The sequence below is a fragment of the Girardinichthys multiradiatus genome, chromosome 7 (genome assembly GCF_021462225.1).
Source record: "Girardinichthys multiradiatus isolate DD_20200921_A chromosome 7, DD_fGirMul_XY1, whole genome shotgun sequence".
NCBI classification, from domain to species: domain Eukaryota; kingdom Metazoa; phylum Chordata; class Actinopteri; order Cyprinodontiformes; family Goodeidae; genus Girardinichthys; species Girardinichthys multiradiatus.
Window position 1 is genome coordinate 39,487,027 of NC_061800.1, and position 20,673 is coordinate 39,507,699.

The 20,673-nt window shown below is 39.2% G+C and overlaps 1 protein-coding gene across 7 annotated transcripts in view; it reads right to left on the reverse strand.

The window, feature by feature from the left end:
* Positions 1–9,284: 9,284 nt before the first annotated feature.
* epb41l5 (erythrocyte membrane protein band 4.1 like 5) overlaps positions 9,285–20,673 on the reverse strand; it is a 53,642-nt gene continuing 42,253 nt past the window's right edge. For 4 of the 7 annotated variants that reach the window (XM_047370179.1, XM_047370181.1, XM_047370176.1 and 1 more), the window contains 10 exons: positions 19,127–19,278; positions 18,694–18,791; positions 18,469–18,603; positions 16,990–17,057; positions 15,788–15,910; positions 14,601–14,676; positions 12,429–12,509; positions 12,072–12,134; positions 11,779–11,921; positions 9,285–10,740 (listed from right to left, as the gene is read on the reverse strand). In XM_047370179.1, coding sequence (XP_047226135.1) covers positions 10,671–10,740; positions 11,779–11,921; positions 12,072–12,134; positions 12,429–12,509; positions 14,601–14,676; positions 15,788–15,910; positions 16,990–17,057; positions 18,469–18,603; positions 18,694–18,791; positions 19,127–19,278 — 1,009 coding nt within the window. In that variant the 3' untranslated portion in view covers positions 9,285–10,670. Of the gene's footprint in view, positions 10,741–11,778; positions 11,922–12,071; positions 12,135–12,274; positions 12,397–12,428; positions 12,510–14,600; positions 14,677–15,787; positions 15,911–16,989; positions 17,058–18,468; positions 18,604–18,693; positions 18,792–19,126; positions 19,279–20,673 lie in introns of those variants that run through there. The other 3 variants (XM_047370178.1, XM_047370177.1, XR_007038958.1) reach the window with 3 other exon arrangements.

Here is a 20,673-nt window from a genome sequence, read left to right on the forward strand (position 1 = left end):
GGAAAAACATTCGTTACATTAGGATGGATTAACAATTTACATATATTAAATCTTAAATTAATGTAAGTAAATTAACGATTACTAAGATTATTAAATTGGCTTGCTAAAGCAGGGATTGTAAGTTAATTTTTGTACCTCGGTTTATTGTGGTCATTCAGCTTTAACTCATTAACCAGCCAAAGAAAATAAAAAGACAAAATCATCCTCTGTTGGATGCCTAGTTTAGGCAACGACAAAATAACTAGGCAACTATACACTTGGATTTGTTGTTAAATGCAAACTCATAAATTAAAGAAAGAAAAGAGTCAATAGATGTATCTGTTTTTTTAGATGCACAGTGTGTTTCTGCCACTTTAGACCATTCTGAGATTCATTGTTAAACTTTTCAAGAGCGGAGAAACAAAACAAAAACGCCAACGATGTGTTTCAAATGTTTCTGGTTGCCTATTAGCTGAGTTGCCTCTAAACTATATACATTTGGGCCACTTTAAATTCAGAAATGTGTCGTTATTTCTGACACTGTTGTGCACCTGTTTGCACTGAGAATACTGATGTTCTGATTTTATTATGTTCTGTTTACTGTTGTAAGAAAATGCCCTAACAAGGGCCAATATGAGGTAAACAGGTCCTCATTATTTGGTACAGCTTGACGTTAGTCCAATATTTTGACCATTAAAATGTACTGGTTGGTGCCTGAGATTCTGCTGGAAATGGGTATTTAGGTTTGAACATTTGATCCCAGTAATGATGAAAAGGAGTTAGCAGCATTTTTTGATATGTGCATGTGGATACTGCTGCAGATGTTTCACCAGGTGTGTATGCTCTTGTGTGCCTTGATGGGTCGGTGTGTGGTCCCACTGGCATGTGAGATGACTGGGACCACCGGCTTGGGTCCCACTGATAACACACAGGAGAACAACCCCCTCAAGCTGCTCAACAGAAACCCTCTCAAGCTCTCTCAGTTTCACAATCCTTCCTACCTACGCACAACCCTATAACTCAGAGTGTTTGACTGTGACTCTTCCTTTGACTCTTGTTTGTTTAACTGGCAGAAACTCTTTCTGTTCTTGAAAATAAAACACACATCACAGCTCGTAAATCCCCTCTGGATCGTTTGTCAGCCTTCATGGTGGCCAGACATTGAACCTGGCACACTGTTAACATTTGCTAAATGCCAGATTTTTTTTTACTCTTTAAATTCAGCAGTTTTCATACTGAATATTATTAGTGTTTGGTGCAGTTGCAACTGTATAACTTGGGTCAAACCTTTTGGCTGTCCTTTAAAAATATCTCTCAATAGTTTGCTGGAATTTTGACCCATTTCTCCAAACAAAATGGGCCAAGACAGGTCTGTAGGTTCCTTTACCTGAACAACTCTTTTCAGCTCTTCCCCGAATGTTTTTTATGGGACTGAGATGAGGCTTTATGATGGCCACTCCAAAATACTGACCTTTTTGTCCTCAAGTCAGTTTTTAACTAATTCCGTGGTCTGCTTTGGTTCATTGTCCATTTGGAAGACCCATTTATGTCTAAGCTTTATTTTCGTGGCTGATGTCAAAATGTTGCTTCAGTATTTCCACATATGGTTCACTCCCCATGATACCATATATATATTTTTTAAAGTGCACTAGTCTCTCCTGCAGCAAAACACTCCACAACATGATGCTGCCACTTCCGTACTTTAATGTTGGGATGGTGTTTTTTTGTATGCTTGCAAGCTCTCCCCCTTTTCATCCAAATATATTGATGGTCATTATGTCCAAACACTTCATTTTAGCTTTAACGTTTCAAAGTACAATGTCTGTCAAAATTAAACTATTTATCTCTATTTTTCTCATTTGAAAACTGTAATCTGTCTTTTTCCTCTTCCTTGCTGAGTGGCATTTTAGCCCATGTCGGTACAGGACTCATTGATAATGACACCAGCTTCATCCAGCATCTTCAAAAATATGCTTGTCTTTGTTCTGAGGTGTCGGTGGTTGAAGACGTTTGTCCTGTAACCGATGGGGTTGTCGGTTTGAACCCTCGCTTCGTCTGTTTTAGTTGTTGTGTCCTTGGGGAACACACTTCACCCCCCTTGCCTGCTGATGGTAGTCAGAGGGCCTGATGGTGGCGATTGTATGGCAGCCATACTTCTGTCAGTCTGCCCCATGGTAGCTGTGTCTACAATGTAGCCCACCACTGTCAGTGTATGAACGGGTGGATGACTGATTGTAGTGTAAAGCGCTTTGGGGTCCTTGGACTAGATAAGGTGCTATACAAGTGCCGGCTATTTACCATAATATCCACATTTTGCACCACAACATTTTCATCTCTGGGATAAAACCCATTTCCTTCCTTAGCAGTATGATGGCTGGACATCCCACACTGTTTATACCTTCATATGTGTGTCTGAACAGATGAAGGTGGCACCTTCAGGGATCAGGAAATTGTACCCAACAATGAACCAGATTTTTAAAGATCCACAACCCTCTTTCTGATATCTTGTCTGTTTCTTCAGTTTTTTCAAAGATCCTTATAGAGAAATGTGCATTTCTTTGTCTCTCCAAACTCCACTGCAGGTACTAAAATGAGTACTGAAAAGTACTTTACAGAGTTCTACTTCACAATATCCAAAAAATACCTTTAATACACAAATAACACTGAAAACTCGACAGATAAATACTAATATTTTCCTAAAGACACGCTAAGTGCTGACATAAAAACGCTAATTAAAGCCTGTTTGGTTTGTATCAGTTCTTGTATGAATAATGGGGCTTTTCACTGAATCTGGCACATCATCGTCTCACCTGACACACACATGCAGACAGCACAAACACTCTGGCACAATATGGCCCTTTAGGAATCAATTACCACTCAGTATTCACATCTTTGTCATCTCAATGCTTTGACTGTGAATATGAATGCCTGTCCCACACTAAAGATAGACACAAACACAAAGGATGTGAATCTGCTATGAAAACAGAGACGTAAAAGCTCATTTTCAAAACGCTAAATCTCACAAAACTGTGTCCAAACAACACAATAGTCTTAATTGCAATAATGGACACGCTTGTCTGATTCTTCTTCCCCGCTCACAGAGCTTACCTGTAGAGGTTATAGAACACCTGGAGGCAGCATCTCTCTGAAGAGAAAAATCGCTAATAAGCAGCAGTAACTTCAGCTCTTCTCTGTGCAGATGCATAAAATTTTATTATAGTCTTTTGTTTTTATCTGATAGTCCCAGAAACAGATGTGAGGCTGTCTCATTAACATCTGTGGATTTCATGTAGAATGTAAACATTTCTTTTAGTCAGTGATGGAAAAATAAAGAGTATTTGATTTTTCTCATTATCTGGAGGAAGGAGGAATAAACCAAAGGACTTACTTGTTGCAACATTTACCAATAAAAATCAGTTTTTCATTTAGCCTTCATAATTTATCTGAACAGTGTGCTAAAATAGCACCAGTTTGGCAAGCATTTGCATTTGTCTGTTGTCATTTAAACCAGATATGCATTGACTTCAAAAAGATTTTCACAGTATTCTCAGCCAACCAGACCTTTTTTCTCTTGCTTAACAGAATGAGCTCAGATTTAAACAATGTCAGAATCTTGCAGAATTGTGATGCAAACAACAATGTACAAAACCAGATTCATTTCTCTTCTAACTTCTATGAAGCTTCAGCTAATTTTATGCATCACAAAGCAAGATTCATGATGAGAATAGCAGGCAAAGAACTCCTTATTGTCTTCAAATCCAACAACGTTACCGACATGTTGCTCCAAAATGGTGTAAAACCAAAACACCTAAGACGATCAGTCTCCCATTGGGTTTTGTTTTACATTAGGAGAAGCTGAGACCAAACCACCAACCTGCCAAGTGGTTTACTTTTTTCACTGCTACAGCTGGATAGTTTAACATCCTCTAAAACCTTTAAGACATGGTGCTTACGTCCAGTTTCTGTATTGTTTAGTATGCATTAAGCTGTACAATGCACTTTCTTTATTGGAATGAATGAAAGTGACTTCGTCAGCAATGTCTGTCCGTCGGCTTGTGTCCATGGTCTCCAGTGGTAACCACCTGCTGTTGTGTTGATGGGTGGTCACTGTCACCACCACTCCTTCCACATATTCCACAGAAACCATTAAGATACTCCATCCCTTCAAACTATGAGGATAACGTCTGTGAAGCCCAGCTCTGTCTCCAAGCACACCGCCCTCCGTGCATCCTTGTGATCAGCTTGTTCAGCTGAGCTGTCTTCTCAGCTGCTTGCCACACAATTTCTCCATTAAATGGCATGTATTATCTTCCAGACATCATAGAAGGTTATTCCTTACCTCCATCAAAAACTGTAAAGAAAAATAGCATGAAGCCAAAAATAAATGTACTTTTCCTGGAGCAAGGCACGCTGCTGTGAAAATGTGCACAATCATTCTCAAATGCAAAAGAAACATTAAAGCAATAATAATGTACAATTAAAAGTATCTTTCAAAAAGCTGACTAAATTGTAAACGAACACCATGGTGACAAACAAGAGTATTGGTAGGTATGTTACTTCTTTCTGCAGGTGTTTTAGTGTTTTATCAAGATTCTTAAATGCCTTTTGTACAAGTCTGTGAACCTGGAGGTTCAGCACCAGTTTGCATGTGGAAAATCCAAATTGTTTAATTTAATGTTTATGTCACAGCAAAATGGTAATAATTAAACTAAAAAGAAATTCCAAGTCACTTTTCAAGAGTTCAGATGTCCTGTTATGTTTGTAGGGCTTGAAGTCGTTTTTCAAGAAACAAGAAAACGAATTATTCAAATTAGAGATTTAAAGGAGGCTTCTTAACGCAAATGTTTTATAGAAAGCTTTTTTTCTTCAAAATAAATATAAAATATAGCTCATCAGACAAATATAGTTAATCAGACAACAAGAAAAAAAGGCACACAGTTAATCCCTACATTTAGCTTTTACTGAATTTGTTGTATCCAAGATATTAAAATCTTTAGAGATGAGAGATTTCAGCTAGGTGTCACCAGGGCACAGGTTTTTGCCAGAATATTGGGCATGCTTAAGCGATTGTGACCTGGCATAAGGTCTGTGTCTAAAATCAATTATTCATCTGGAAGGTAGAAGGAAGGCAGCCCATCTGCTGAGAGGAGTAGTCCTTGTTGACTTATTGAGCTGCGGGACGTTCTGCTGCCTCATAATTATCCAGCTACGTCTGCTCTAGAACTTGGGCCTGTCAATAAAAAGTAAGGTCCCAAAGTCTGCTATTCACCAGAAGGAATTTCAAATGTGACTATCTGTTCAATCATTCAAATTTAAACAGCCAAAATGTGAACTAATAGATTTGAAATAATAATTTTACACTGGAGGAAAATGGGTTGAGGATGGATTTGTCAAAAATAATAAATCCTGAATCCCTCATAATACATTATTCTCAACAAAGAGACCACGATAATGAATATTAAGATTTCAAGACTGATTTAGACATGATAAAGTCAAACATCCAAGAAGAGAAATTAACTGGAGCTATACTCCCTCCTAGAGGTTTAAATAAGTACTGCAGGCCAAGCAGCCAGTCGTCTAACTGTTACTATACTGCATTGTCCTGAACTAACAACTTGTTTAACTCAAACCTGTTTCATTAAAGGCCAAAAACTAAATATATTATACTTCAATGAGTCTGGTTAAAAATCTAAAATACAACCAAAGACACTTGAATAAAAATGTTGAGAATTAAATTAGGAATTTAGATGGTAAAACTGTAATTTTGTGATATTTTGTATCACACAGAAACACCCATTATATATATATATATATACACATATATATATATATATATATACACACACATATATATATATATATATACACACACATATATATATATATATATACACACACATATATATATATATATATATATATATGTGTGTGTATATATATATATATATATATATATATACACACACATATATATATATATACACACACATATATATATATATATATGTGTGTGTATATATATATATATATATATATATATATACATACACACACACACTGCTCAAAAAAATAAAGGGAACACTCAGTTATCACGTCCTAGATCTGAATGAATGAAATATTCTCATTGAATACTTTGTTCTGTACAAAGTTGAATGTGCTGACAACAAAATCACACAAAAATAATCAATGGAAATCAAATTTATTAACCAATGGAGGCCTGGATTTGGAGTCACACACAAAATTAAAGTGGAAAAACACACTACAGACTGATCCAACTTTGATGTAATGTCCTTAAAACAAGTCAAAATGAGGCTCAGTATTGTGTGTGACCTCCATGTTCCTGTATGACCTCCCTACAACACCTGATCATGCTCCTGATGAGACGGTGGATGGTCTCCTGAGGGATCTCCTCCCAGACCTGGACTAAAGCATCCACCAACTCCTGGACAGTCTGTGGTGCAACGTGACGTTGGTGGATGGAGCGAGACATGATGTCCCAGATGTGCTCAATCGGATTCAGGTCTGGGGAACATAGCTGAAGTCCATAGCTTCAATGTCTTCATCTTGCAGGAACTGCTGACACACTCCAGCCACATGAGGTCTAGCATTGTCCTGCATTAGGAGGAACCCAGGGCCAACCGCACCAGCATATGGTCTCACAAGGGGTCTGAGGATCTCAACTTGGTACCTAATGGCAGTCAGGTTACCTCTGGCGAGCACTTGGAGGGCCATGCGGCCCTCCAAAGAAAGGCCACCCCACACCATTACTGACCCACTGCCAAACTGGTCATGCTGAAGGATGTTGCAGGCAGCAGATCGCTCTCCACGGTGTCTCCAGACTCTGTCACGTCTGTCACATGTGCTCAGTGTGAACCTGCTTTCATCTGTGAAGAGCACAGGGCGCCAGTGGCGAATTTACCAATCCTTGTTTTCTCTGGCAAATGCCAAGCGTCAGTGTTGCTTCCTGAGTGGACAGTTTGATTTCACAGACGTTTGATTGTATTGTTGGTGTGACCACCCTTTGCCTTCAAAACAGCATCAATTCTTCCAGGTCCACTTGCACACAGTTTTTGAAGGAACTGGGCTGGTAGGTTGTTCCAAACATCTTGGAGAACTAACCACAGATCTTCTGTGGCTCTATGTTTGGGTTCGCTCACTTAGCATTTTCTAAATTGATAAAAATAAATAATCATTTATATTTCTGAAAGCATTCTTTGTTTACAGCTTTTTTCACACCTGCCTAAAACCTTTATTTATAGATGAGATAAATACACAGACAGACAGATAGATAGAATTATGAAAGACCAGATATCTTTGGGTTCAAGATTCACTTCAAGATTTAATAAGGAAAGGTCACATCACAATTGGTGAAAATGCACCAAAAGTGAGAAACCCATGTTGATTAAGCAACGAATTTTAGAAAATTTTATTTTTATCCTCTGATTGGTTGTACAAATCAAAATACTTTATAAATCTATGTAGGAACACCGTAAAAGAAGGGAACATGTAAATGATCAAACGTTGAAAAAGCAAGAGAAGGCAGTGCTTTCTAATGCAGCAAGTACCAAGTGTCGAGCACGGTGGTGGTACCAACATGAAAGAATGAGCAGTAGCCATTTTCTACTGTACCAAGGCTTTACTGAATCATGATCCAATAATACAGAAAAAATAAAAACATTTATACCATTTGAGAATTGACTTTTTCCAGTTACGCATATCTGCAAGGCTGAAAATCCGTAATATATACAGGGGTTGGACAATGAAACTGAAACACCTGGTTTTAGACCACAATAATTTATTAGTATGGTGTAGGGCCTCCTTTTGTGGCCAATACAGCGTCAATTCGTCTTGGGAATGACATATACAAGTCCTGCACAGTGGTCAGAGGGATTTTAAGCCATTCTTCTTGCAGGATAGTGGCCAGGTCACTACGTGATACTGGTGGAGGAAAACGTTTCCTGACTCGCTCCTCCAAAACACCCCAAAGTGGCTCAATAATATTTAGATCTGGTGACTGTGCAGGCCATGGGAGATGTTCAACTTCACTTTCATGTTCATCAAACCAATCTTTCACCAGTCTTGCTGTGTGTATTGGTGCATTGTCATCCTGATACACGGCACCGCCTTCAGGATACAATGTTTGAACCATTGGACGCACATGGTCCTCAAGAATGGTTCGGTAGTCCTTGGCAGTGGCCCATCTAACACAAGTATTGGACCAAGGGAATGCCATGATATGGCAGCCCAAACCATCACTGATCCACCCCCATGCTTCACTCTGGGCATGAAACAGTCTGGGTGGTACGCTTCTTTGGGGCTTCTCCACACCGTAACTCTCCCGGATGTGGGGAAAACAGTAAAGGTGGATTCATCAGAGAACAATACATGTTTCATATTGTCCACAGTCCAAGATTTGCGCTCCTTGCACCATTGAAACCAACGTTTGGCATTGGCATGAGTGACCAAAGGTTTGGCTATAGCAGCCCGGCCGTGTATATTGACCCTGTGGAGCTCCTGACGGACAGTTCTGGTGGAAACAGGAGAGTTGAGGTGCACATTTAATTCTGCCGTGATTTGGGCAGCCGTGGTTTTATGTTTTTTGGATACAATCCGGGTTAGCACCCGAACATCCCTTTCAGACAGCTTCCTCTTGTGTCCACAGTTAATCCTGTTGGATGTGGTTCGTCCTTCTTGGTGGTATGCTGACATTACCCTGGATACCGTGGCTCTTGATACATCACAAAGACTTGCTGTCTTGGTCACAGATGCACCAGCAAGACGTGCACCAACAATTTGTCCTCTTTTGAACTCTGGTATGTCACCCATAATGTTGTGTGCATTTCAATATTTTGAGCAAAACTGTTCTCTTACCCTGTTAATTGAACCTTCACACTCTGCTCTTACTGGTGCAATGTGCAATCAATGAAGACTGGCTACCAGGCTGGTCCAATTTACCCATGAAACTTCCCACACTAAAATGACAGGTGTTTCAGTTTCATTGTCCAACCCCTGTGTATATATATATATATATATATATATATATACACACTACTTATCTACAGCAACATTTTGCTAAAATAGTTCTTAAACATATAAAATTTGAACATTGACAGTATAAATTATCTACTACAGTAGATGTCTGTTTTATCGTACTGAAAATGTTTACATATCACTGAAGTGAGTTACTGTAGTAAAAAAAAACAGTCAGTGTCAAAACTTTGCAGGGGTGTAGCAGTACGTGTATCTGAACCGAGGTGTTACAGGTGAAGGAGTCAGTCACAGGTGACCACTGCTCTCAACCAGAAGAGGGTGCACACATTGATTTTTATTGCTTTCTGTCAAATGTTAAAAATAAATTTGAAGATTAGGCTACAATCGAAAGCAAGCCACACCGAACCAATGCAAGAATAGCTTTTACTAATGACTAATAAGACAAACCTGCTTGTTTGTCTGTCAAAAGCACAGAGAGCTGCTGTTTCCGATGATACCACAGCAATAAGAAGTGGCAAAATAGGGCAAGCCCAATAGTCATATAATTGTGCACTTACTTGCTTTGTGGCTTAACAAAGACTATTTTATGGCAAGTCATTTTTAAATCATAATAGCCCGGGAGGATCTGAAAAATGGTAACTGAAGAGAGGTGCATTTTTGATTACAGGGCAGAATGGCTTGCCATAAAATCACAATGTGGTAGCATTAAACATAAAACCGAGAAGCTGTGCATTATGTACCGTTGCACCCCTAAAACTTCCTGACTCAAACAGTCTAAAAGAAAATCAACTTTCACCGTGTAAAAAACCCGCCTTAAAATATTTCACACGTTTATTTTCCCCTCAGCAGACAAACCTCAGCTGTTGTGAATTTAAACAGCATCAGACAGAAATAAATTTGTACTGTGGCATTTTCAGCATTCTTGGATGACACATTCATTTCATATAAGGCATGAGAGAAGCTACAACATGTTAGGACAGAGGTCAAGTCCACGCAGTCCCGTCGTCACAGCTTGTCAACAGCTTCTGGCATTTAGATGCCTGATTTACAAGCTACAATACGTGTGCCTGATAAATGAAATATATGGAAATTGTGGATTTAAAAGAAGGTGAAATTTTTATAAAAAATTATAAAACTTAAAATTAGTGGTTATGATAAAGCTTACTAGACTGGATCCAAAAATAGAGGCAGAGCTCTTCTTTTCTGGTGCTACTCAAACATCCAGGAATGGGCATTTTAAAACAAAAACAACCAATAATACAGTAAAACTACCATCTTTCCTCAAATTCCTTTGAAAAGTCCAGTGTTGCAAAGAAAATCCAGTGAGGTTTTCGCATCCAGTGGCTGCAACAAATAACTCCCACATGTTGCTTTGTTTAAAAAAACACAAAAAAAAGGTGGTGTGCTACAAAACTAAGAAGTCAACATTTGAGGTTCAGGTCAGTCCTTCATTCAATGTCCTGGAGCAGCTCAGAGATCCAGTGGTCCTAAACATCACGGCTACAACTCAAAAGTTTAAGTATCTACCACTGAAGCCAGTTCTCGATCATAACCGAGTCTCTTTGTAGTGTCTTTACTTCTGTTTTCAGGTTTTAGCTCCACCTTAATGTCCGTCGTTAACACCACTAGAAGATGCTGATGTCACAAGAGGAGATCTGATCAGCTTGGATGGATTCAGTGAAGTGGCAGGTAGATGATCATCAGAGCTCGGTGGTCAGGAGGCCTCTGGGTTTGGCGCCGTCCTCCGAGACAGGCGGCTCAACCGCGTAGCTGTAGGGAAACAAGAGGGCAGTTATATGATTACATCCGACATGCAGGAGCAACTTCGTGGATGAAACAGACATTTCCTGTTTCACAATCATTATGAAAGCCTTTAGTTTCTGTAACAGTGATTTATTTATTTTATTTTATTTTTAGAATGGCCCAGGCCAAGGAAAACAAGCCTAAGAACTTAAGTAGAGGAAACCGGACTTGTTCGGTTTCTTGAAGATGTCTCACTAACTGAAGACGCGAGACATCTCAACAGAAACGAGAAAAAGTCCCGTTGCCTCTACTTAAGCACTTAGGACTGTCGTCTCATGGATGACTGAGAATCTACACCAACCAGGACAAAAACATCCTTGTTTGTGCCACCATACTTTCTCTGTTGGATTGATTTATCTTTGTTATCATTTCTAGGTTCGACTAAAGAAGTGTGAACCAGACGAGTCTTTGTTAAAAGCTGCTGGTAACAAAGTTCCAATGTAAAATTGGTTCCCCTAAGTTGTCTGGTATGCGCGGACAACACAGATTCATCGCTTTATGCTTTAAAGATTCAATGACGGTGCTAAACAAAAGCAGCCAATGAAGATCCCGTTGTAGCTCTGGTTGTGTGTTCAGGTTGTTCTCCAGGTAGAAGATGATCTCCAGCCCCAGTTTACAGCTTTTCTTCAGGATTGTTCTGTACTTGGCTCCATCCATCTCAACACTGACCAACTTTCCTGTTCTTGCTGATGAAAGGCATCCCCACAGGCTGGATTTGAACATTTAGAAAAAAACTGTTTTCCTTTTTTTCACAACACGACTTTGTGTTGGTATTTCAGGTAAAATCCCAATTAAAAAGATTTGCAGTGGCAGCATGACAACAATGTGAGTAGTATGAATATTTTTGTAAATAAATACGAAAGTTTTATTATTTTCATTTAACATTTTATGTTTTCTTCATTTTGTGCAATTTAAGCACTATAATTGCAGACCTATAATTGCACATAGCTTAAAATACATATTGGTTTTTTTTTGTAGTCGAGTTTAATGTGAAAATAAATGTACCTGACAGAGAGAGCGTTACGTGGGTGAGCGAGGTTGCCAGGTGCTGCTGCGAGAACTGCTCCCCCTTCTGGAGGGGGGAGGAGAGGGACCACCTTAGATGAGGGTTCAATGTCAACCAGCCCATTTGTAAAGATGCCGGGAGGCTGCATTAGAAGAGGAAGAAGCACAGAGGTCAGTCAGTTCTTATGTAGCTTCTGCAAATGACAGAGCGTAAAACAGGAAGCATGCATATAGAAAGCAGTTTCATGAGTTTCAATCCCAGATGAACATTCTCATTTCAACAAATAACTCACGGCTGTTGCAGGAATGATCCAGCGAGGTGTGAGGAGAGGTTTAGGATGCTGCACTGGAGGCAGCTGGAACACAACCAAAAGACTCATCTTAGCTTCTCAATACAGATCAAATAAAGACAATTTATCTGGTAGTAACAAGCCTGAAAGAGTTCTTTTGGGCCTGACACCAGCCTTACGCTCTACTACCCTTCTTAAGCACGCACCATGCTGCCAGGACCAGAAGAATAAGCTACATGTTGAGAAGGATACACTCCCTGGTGTTCTTTGAGATGGTCTTAAATAGGTTTGATTCACAGAAGCCTGCTCTGTCTTTTATGGAACATGACTGGAATTAAGAAAAGAAACGTTGATACTTACAAGAGGAGTCGGATCAGTGAAGTCAATCAGGTTGTCAGACAGCTCAGCAACGTTTTGAATATCAAACTGCTCTGCTTTAACCTGCATGAATATACAACCTTTTTACCACAACATAAAACCTATAAAACTAATGAACTTGCTTCCGACCAGCTCCATAATCCAACCAGCACCAGAACCTGGTCAAAAATCAGTAGCTATGGGCACTCTGTTTCTATATCTTAATTAAAGAACATTCTTAATTAATAAAAAAGACTTCAAATGAAACCTACCTGTTTCCAACTAACATTTTGTTGTATCGATTTATTTAATTATTCAGTATATGTAATTAAGCCGTATTATCTCTAGGCACCTCCTTTGCAAAATTACTGCAACCTCTAGTAAAGGTGTGCAAAAAGTACTAAAACCCTTTTTTATGGAAGTGGCATAATCTAACTTAATCTCCCTAGATTATCTTGAGTCCTGGTCCTCTCTATTGCAGTGAATGAAACAATGAGACCCTCCATTACATCATCAGTTCTTTACAAATTATTATTTTAGTTGTTTTATTTGTCTCGGGAAAGAAAAAAATGATTTAATTGCATCTAAAACAACAAATTAGTTTCACTTATTAAACAAATAAACATGTTAAGTCGAGCGGGGGAGAAAGTTAGGACACATCACCCCTAATAGCAAGTGTTACCCGCTTTGGCCGGAATAACTTCAGACAGCATTTTCTGCTGAGATGTTTGAAGGGTTTCTTGCATGTACAGCGTGTCAATGAGGTCAGCATCTGGACTTTGACTTGGCCAGGACTTTCAGTTTCTTAATTCTCAGCCTTTCCTTGGTGGATTTACGAGCATGTTGAGCCATGGTCATGTTACAGGGCGCATGTCTGCCTCAGCTATAATTGTTTTTTGCACAGTCTGACTCTACAGGCATGAATGTAGCAACAGCAGAAAGAACCTGCTGTAGGTCTTGTGATGAGATTTTTGGGGGGTTTTGGAAACTTCTTTTAGCATCTTGCAGTCTGCTTCCAGGGTAAACGTGCATTTTGGCATTTGTTTTGAGTGTCCTCAAATGTAGACTATTATTTGTACATCATAATGGCTGATTCCAAATTATTTTGAGGATTATTTCCAAACTCATAACCTGCTACAATTTTCTTTCTGAAGGCCTCAGATGGTTCTTTTGATCTTATGTATGATGTATCCGCTCTTCTCTTCAGCTGACCCCACAGGTTTTAGCTTTTGGGGTTGGAGATGGACCTGGAAGAAGGCTGATTTTCAGTTCCCCGATCACTCCAACATGGTTGCTAAGGAGTTTGGAAGAGAAACAGGCCCACAGCATCACAGACCCTTCACTGTACCCAACAGTGGAAATGGGGTGTATTTCTATATATTCATGGTTTGTTGCTGAAAAGATCAACCTTGGTCTCATGTGACCAGGGTTCCAGTTAAAGACTCAGAAATGAGCAAAAACTTCACATAATTAAATGATAATTAAAGTTATTAGCCAGGTGTGTAATGGACATAAGGAATTAGCCATGGTGGCTGCTTGAAAAACTGTCATAGAGGAGAACTGAATTAATAAAGTGGCAACACCACTTCTAGTCACAGTAGACACCCAGAAACATAAAGGTCTCTACAAGTGACACATTACTGGAGATGTCTCAGGTCCATCGTCACATTTACCAGCTGCCCAACATCCATATGATGTGCAGACTGGTGATCATTTGGACGAGGGCATTGGTAATGAAAGTTCTACAACAGTAAGCTCTGGAAACATTTTACCTTTCTTACCCTGCTCCTCACTAGATGTGGTAGTGAGACAATTCTAGGTCCTTGTTCAGTTGTTTAAAGTCTTTAATTATTGCTAACGTTAGATTTGGACAAATGTAGGTAAGACGTTATTTTCTAGCAGTTCTTTCCTGATTTATGGAGATCAACACACATCTGCCTTGAGCCAAAGGAATTTTCTATTGTCTTCTATTGTCCCTAAAAAAGGGACGGGGGACAACAAATAAGAAACAAACAACTTAGGATGAATGTCTTGTTTGTTATCAATGTGAAACTATACTGCTACAAAAAGAGAAGTTCCTTTAAAGCTTTTTGCACGTCTACTAAGGGTTGCAATAATTTTGGAAGTTTTCAGGTTTTAGTTGCGCTGTTACCATTTTAAACGAGACCAAGTTACCTTTGGTGCCAAGCCTTCACTGACAGCAGGAATCTTGGGAACAGATGGGGTTGAGTCCTCCACCAACCTCTCAGCACTGAAGGGTGAAACAAGAGCATACAAAGGTAAACAACAGTTTGTATTGTAGGATTTCACGCAAGTGTTCAGAAAGCAAACTGCTGCTTTAACCCAATAAATGTTGTGCATGTTTCATGACTGCCTGCCAATAGTAACTAAATCTGATCAGGGCTGGAAGGTGTTCACACACCTTAGTCAATACCAGAGTGGTTGATTTTTAGTAAAAGTTCTCGAATGATTCAGGAAAAACAGCATGCAGGTTAAACGGCACCAATAAACCTGGAGCCATGCACCGTTAGTGGGCATGTGAGTCACTTTGCCAACAGTATCCAGGCAGAAATCAGGTCATGTGACTCACCTACAACACACATAAAGGCACTACACAAAGAAACCAGCAGATGTCAGCACAGACTGCAAAGGAGATGGTGGATCAGAGTTAAGGTTTTGATGTGTATTTGGCTTTGAGTGGCGATACCCAAATATAACAGAAAAATGTTGAAACAAATTTGATACAACAAAAAAGTTTTTTTAGTTTCAAGTGGATATTATCATCTTGACCCTCCAATTATCCATTTTCATGTTTAACCAATCCCTAAAATGCTTTGGATGATTTGTTTAGCGAGGGGTAATCACAACATTAGCTATATTTAATGAAGCCATTTAGATTGAGTGTACTGGGTTTCTATGGATTCTTCAAATCCAAACGGACTCCTTTTCCCTAATCTGAGATTTAATTTCAATTCAGTTTTATTGACAGAGATGAGCAGATTAGCTGAGTTCTCAGTGGTACTTACAACTGCAAGAGGTCCAAATAAATGTACTGAAGAACAAACGCATGGGGGAAAAAAAGATAGAAGCATGGATGGGATTGGACAGGAAAAAACAGATGGATAAATGGATGGAATATTTACATATTTTAACAAAATGACTTGGTTTATATTTAGTGTTTAGAGAGTTCTACACAAAGACCTAAAACAGATATTCTCTGAGGCTGCTTGGTTTGCTCCTCAGTACTCCCAGCTTGCTACACGTTCTCTTTAAGTACAGAACAAAGGTCGTCACAATTACAAGGAGAACTGATCGAAAAGAGAAAATAGTGAATATTAAAAATGAAAAACAAACACACAGACCTGGCTGCTGCGGAGGAGACCGGCGAGGCCGGCTTCAGCAGCTCCCAGGAGTCTTGGGGATCCGGTCGGCTGCTAACAGAAAGAGACGAGTTACTGCCCATTCGGCCCGAACTGACCTTCAACCTGGCAAACAGACAACAAACACTGTTGTTGCAGCGAGCGATGCAATCTAGTTTCAATTCCAGAAACAGGAAGGGATGAAACCGATTCTTCTGCACTGAGAAATTCTCAGAACATATCAGGTTCCCAACCTTTCAGCTTTTAACCCAGAAAACAGCAAAGCAAACTTGTAACTCCCATTACTGCTTTAAAAAATATATAAAAAATATATATTTTTTTTAAAACTATTTTCAGTCATTTATGTACACTTTTTTTTATATCCTAACAATTTTGCAAACAGACTATGAGCATTATTTTTTGTTAATTTGACTAATTTCATGACCTACAAAGTTAACTGCTGGTTAAAAAAAGCCCACTTTCCTCCCTGTAACATTATAACACTCATGTAGCTTGTTTTCTACTGTGTTATTGTTCTGATTTTGGGGGCCAGAGTATGGAGCTTCTGAGTCCAAATGTGAAGTTCTGTTACTAGTTTGAACTGAAAGTGACATTATGCTGTGAGCTTTGCTGGGAATCCTCATGAATATTTAGGAGGTTAATCCGTTCCAGTAGCGAGTGTTGAGACTGGCTGGGAATGCAGTGGATGACTCAGTAGAATATAAGAAGAGGAGGGGTCCAGTTTAAGGGAAAAATATATAAATAGTCATTAAAAAATAATTCACAATAAAAGTGTGAGCTCTAAACCTTCGGAAGGAAATTCTTCAAAATTCACTAAATGTCCCCACTAACATGGACATTTTGTGTTGTCCTTGCACCTTTCATTTACAAACCAACAGTTTTTGGTGAGAAAAACTGAGATTTTTACAAACTATGTAAACTGAGCAGGTTTTTTACAAAGTAACGGCCTACTTCAGCCATCCTCAGCCTCGCCTTCTAACCTACAGTAACTGGAGCTGTTACTACAGGTCTGCTAAAAGTAAACTTTACACTCTTCCAGATTTCTGCTTACAAACCCTGAATGAACATTATATAAACATTTTGCATATTTTTTCTGGAATATTTTCTCTCATGTTTTCCAATAATTCTTTTAGTTATCTGAAGTATTGGAAAATTTCCTCATTGTACATTTAGGAAACGCATACCTTGCAGTGGCCTCCTGCAAGTTACAGTTCTTGTCACCAACGGCCATGACATGTTCCTCCAAATGACCCTGCACAGAAACACAGATGTTCCCCGATAAATGCAATGACAGAACGAAGGCTATCACAGATCATCTCAAGTCTAATAGTCATTAGTGGCTGCCACTTGCTTTAATGATAAATCAATCATTTTTCTATTAATTATTTACTTTAAATCAGTACTTTTTCTCCAAAAAAGTACTTTATTATCTAAATTAATATAGAGATATGTAAAATAGTTTGTGTGTTTCATACTTCAGAACATAGATTAAAAAACATGTTTCCATTAAAACCTTTACTGAAAATGTAATAATGGAGACTAACCCTTCCATATAACTTAAAGTTAACTATTTTAGTCATTTGTGGTTTTTTTTTGTTTAAATCTGATTCATAAAGATATTACCTGGTTATTAAACATGAAACAGGACTAAGTAAATCTGATGTGGTCGGGTGCAAAACGTCTGCACCTGAACACTCAGGTACAGCATAAATCAAACATGTGTCTAAACGTTTCCATAAACACTCATTGGAAAACAGCAGGGAGACAACGTGTCTGACTTATCTCAGCAGTAATTTAAAAATTCATTACAGAGGCTTTCTCTCATCTGTCGCCTCACGAGTAATCCTCTGGCCGTCGTCTCCCAACCAGTAATTCACTGTGTAACCAGTCACTTGACAATAAAGCAAATGATTTACCCACCAGGTTTGCTTTGAAACTGCAGCCCAGATAGTGAACCTAACAGATCTACATACAGAAACAGGGGAGCGCTGCAGACTGCAGCAAGGGAACACACAGCAGTTTGGGGGTGGGGGGGGAAATACAGTTCTAAATTATGTTTAAACCTTAAAGCAAATCAAAGAAGTTAATTCATAAACATTAAGAAAACATACTGAAGTTTCTTCGATTTTTTATTTTATAGATGACGCCAATAATGTGGATAAGCTGAGAAAGCTTGAAATAAAACATGTCCATATGGACAAGTTTTAAGGTGTGTTTTTCTTATTGCACACTTGAAACTCTCAGTCCTGGAGTTAATTTAAGATAAAATAAAGTGAAACACTTTGGAGGACAAAATGTTAAATCCCATGCGGATTTCTGTTGCTACATCCAAACGAGTGAACATTTCCTTAACATAACCTGTGCCAAACAATCCCTTGATTCAAGCATTACCAAGTTATTGCCCAATAAGAGGCTGCTTGACATCAACACGATAAATCTAACTTGATCAAAGTTCAGTTAAAAAGAACCGACACTGGTGCATTAAACTTGGCTTTGATGAACTTTAGTCTACATCTGAACACCAACAAACTGCAAAGCCTAATTTGCCTGGATATAATCAGGTCTTGATACTGCTAGGTGAGCAGAATTAGATTTCCCATGAAGCCACAAGTACTGTAACTCCTGTCTTCTCCCTATCGACTCCCCTGGAGTCTGGTCCTCACCTTCAGTGCAGCAGCTTCCACTTGAGCTTTCAGGATGTTGCTCTTGAGATCCTCTGGGGTGCGCAGCGGGGTGACAACCGGACTACTTCCTGGACTGCTCAGACCACATTTCTCTGAGAGTTTCACCAAGTCGTCCTGTGGAAGTGGGGATCAGATCTCAGAGTACTAAGAAAACAAGTCTCATGCAAAAAAAACGGCTCAGCATTAGCAGAAATGGATGCTCACCTGGTTGTTCATGGCCACATTAATGTTGATATTATTTCTTGGAGTCGCAAGTAGTGGACTGCTCTCCAACGCCAGCTGCTTCAAACGAGCTGCTGCGTCTGAAGGCACAATGCCAAACATAAAAACACACCAACTTTAACATTATCAATAAGTTACATTGCTTATTATATGCTGCTTTTTTACATGAATACTTCTCTGTTTGAGTGTGTGTTTGGGAATATGTACATAACCTATTCTTTTATGGCATTGAGCATTTTGTTTATTTATGTGGTCTTTTCTTTATTAATGAAGAGAAATGTCTATTTTATGTACATTAAATGGAAAGTCAGTATTGAATTGTAGGAAGAGTCCAATGTAAGAATTGGTGTTCCTCAGACATTCATGCCTTTTCACACTAAGATTTCAGATGGGGGTATGGCTTTTCAAGCCTCACCAGCAAGACTGAGTGGATCTTCTGCAGGTACGCCAGCAGCGGCGTAAGCAGCACACGGTCGGACCTCATCTGCAGCTGTGATGGGAGGAACAACTGGAGCCCTGAGGACATCGTCGATGCACGTCTCCATCAGGTCAGCAACAACCGGGAAGCTGCAGGTACAAGGACAGGGAAAGCAAGAAGGAAATACCTAAAGGACACTGCCATAAAAATCCTACATTTTGCAATAAATGAATGAAGGATACACTAGCTTTCAACAAAACTACCCGGGATCACACAGCTTACCTCTTATCCACAATGAACTCAGCAGTGATGGTAAAACTGCCACATTTATCAGAAGACTTTTCAATAGCATGTGAAAGTGACTCCAACATTCCCAAAAACCAAATTCCAACAACAATACTGGATGGATAAAAATAAGCCTCCGTAAAAACCATTTAAGAACCCCAAGTCCCTGTGTGGACACAAACATTTAAGGCAACCAATATCGTCTGTGGGGGAAAAAACATTATTCTCAGAATTATCAGAGCTTGAAGCAAAGCATTTGCTACACAGATTTTGTTACTGGCATCTACCTCATATTTCTGTTGCCTCAAGACCAAACTTAACTCAAACTATGATGCATATTACTGTGCACCGCCCAGAGAATACAGGAATTAAAGGATAACAAATGCACAAGTGTGGGTAAATATTCCCACATCAGACAGAGCACAATCCATGTAGAAAACTGAACATGAACAGTAAGGATATTTATACCTCATATAGGAAAAGAATGTAAATTGAGAAGCAAAACACAGCATGGCTTGCAAAAGTAAACCCACCCCTTGAATTTCTTCACTTTTTACCATGTAACAGCTACAGATAAATGTATTGTAACGGCATAATATGTAGAAGTAAAGCTATGCATGGTTTTAAAACTGTGGCCTGCATTTGTATCTAATAAAATCCAATGCAACCAAATGACATTTAGAGATCTAGCTGATTTTGGAAAAATCTGTTCACAGGACACCTGCTAGTTGTACACTCCTTTGTGTCTGGATGTAATGGAAGAGCGGCAAAAAAAAATGTTTAAAGATTGCCATGAAACGACCTGTTTAAAAATCATGTAGGAGACACAGCAAACGTGAAAGAAGGTGTTCTGGTCACGAAAACAAAACTGAACATAACCCTCAACACAGTCTGTGGGGCTGCATTTCTTAAAAACAGGGAAGCTGGTCAGAGTTGATGGGAGGCAGGGTGGAGCAACCCTAGAAGGACACCTGTTTGAGGCAGACTTGAGACTGGGTGGAGCTCCACCTACCAGCTGGACAACGACCCGAACTAAACAGCCGGAGGGACAATGAAATGCTTGAGATCCAAGCGAATTCATGTGAAAGAATGTCCCAGTCAAAGTCCAGACCTAAATCCAATTGAGGAGAGAACTGAAAGTTGAGTTTTACAGATGGTCTCCATTCACTCTCACTGAGACTGAGCTGTTTAGCAAAGAATGGTAAAATCTCAGTATCTAGACGTGCAAAGCTGGTAGAGCCATTTCTCAAAGGACTTCT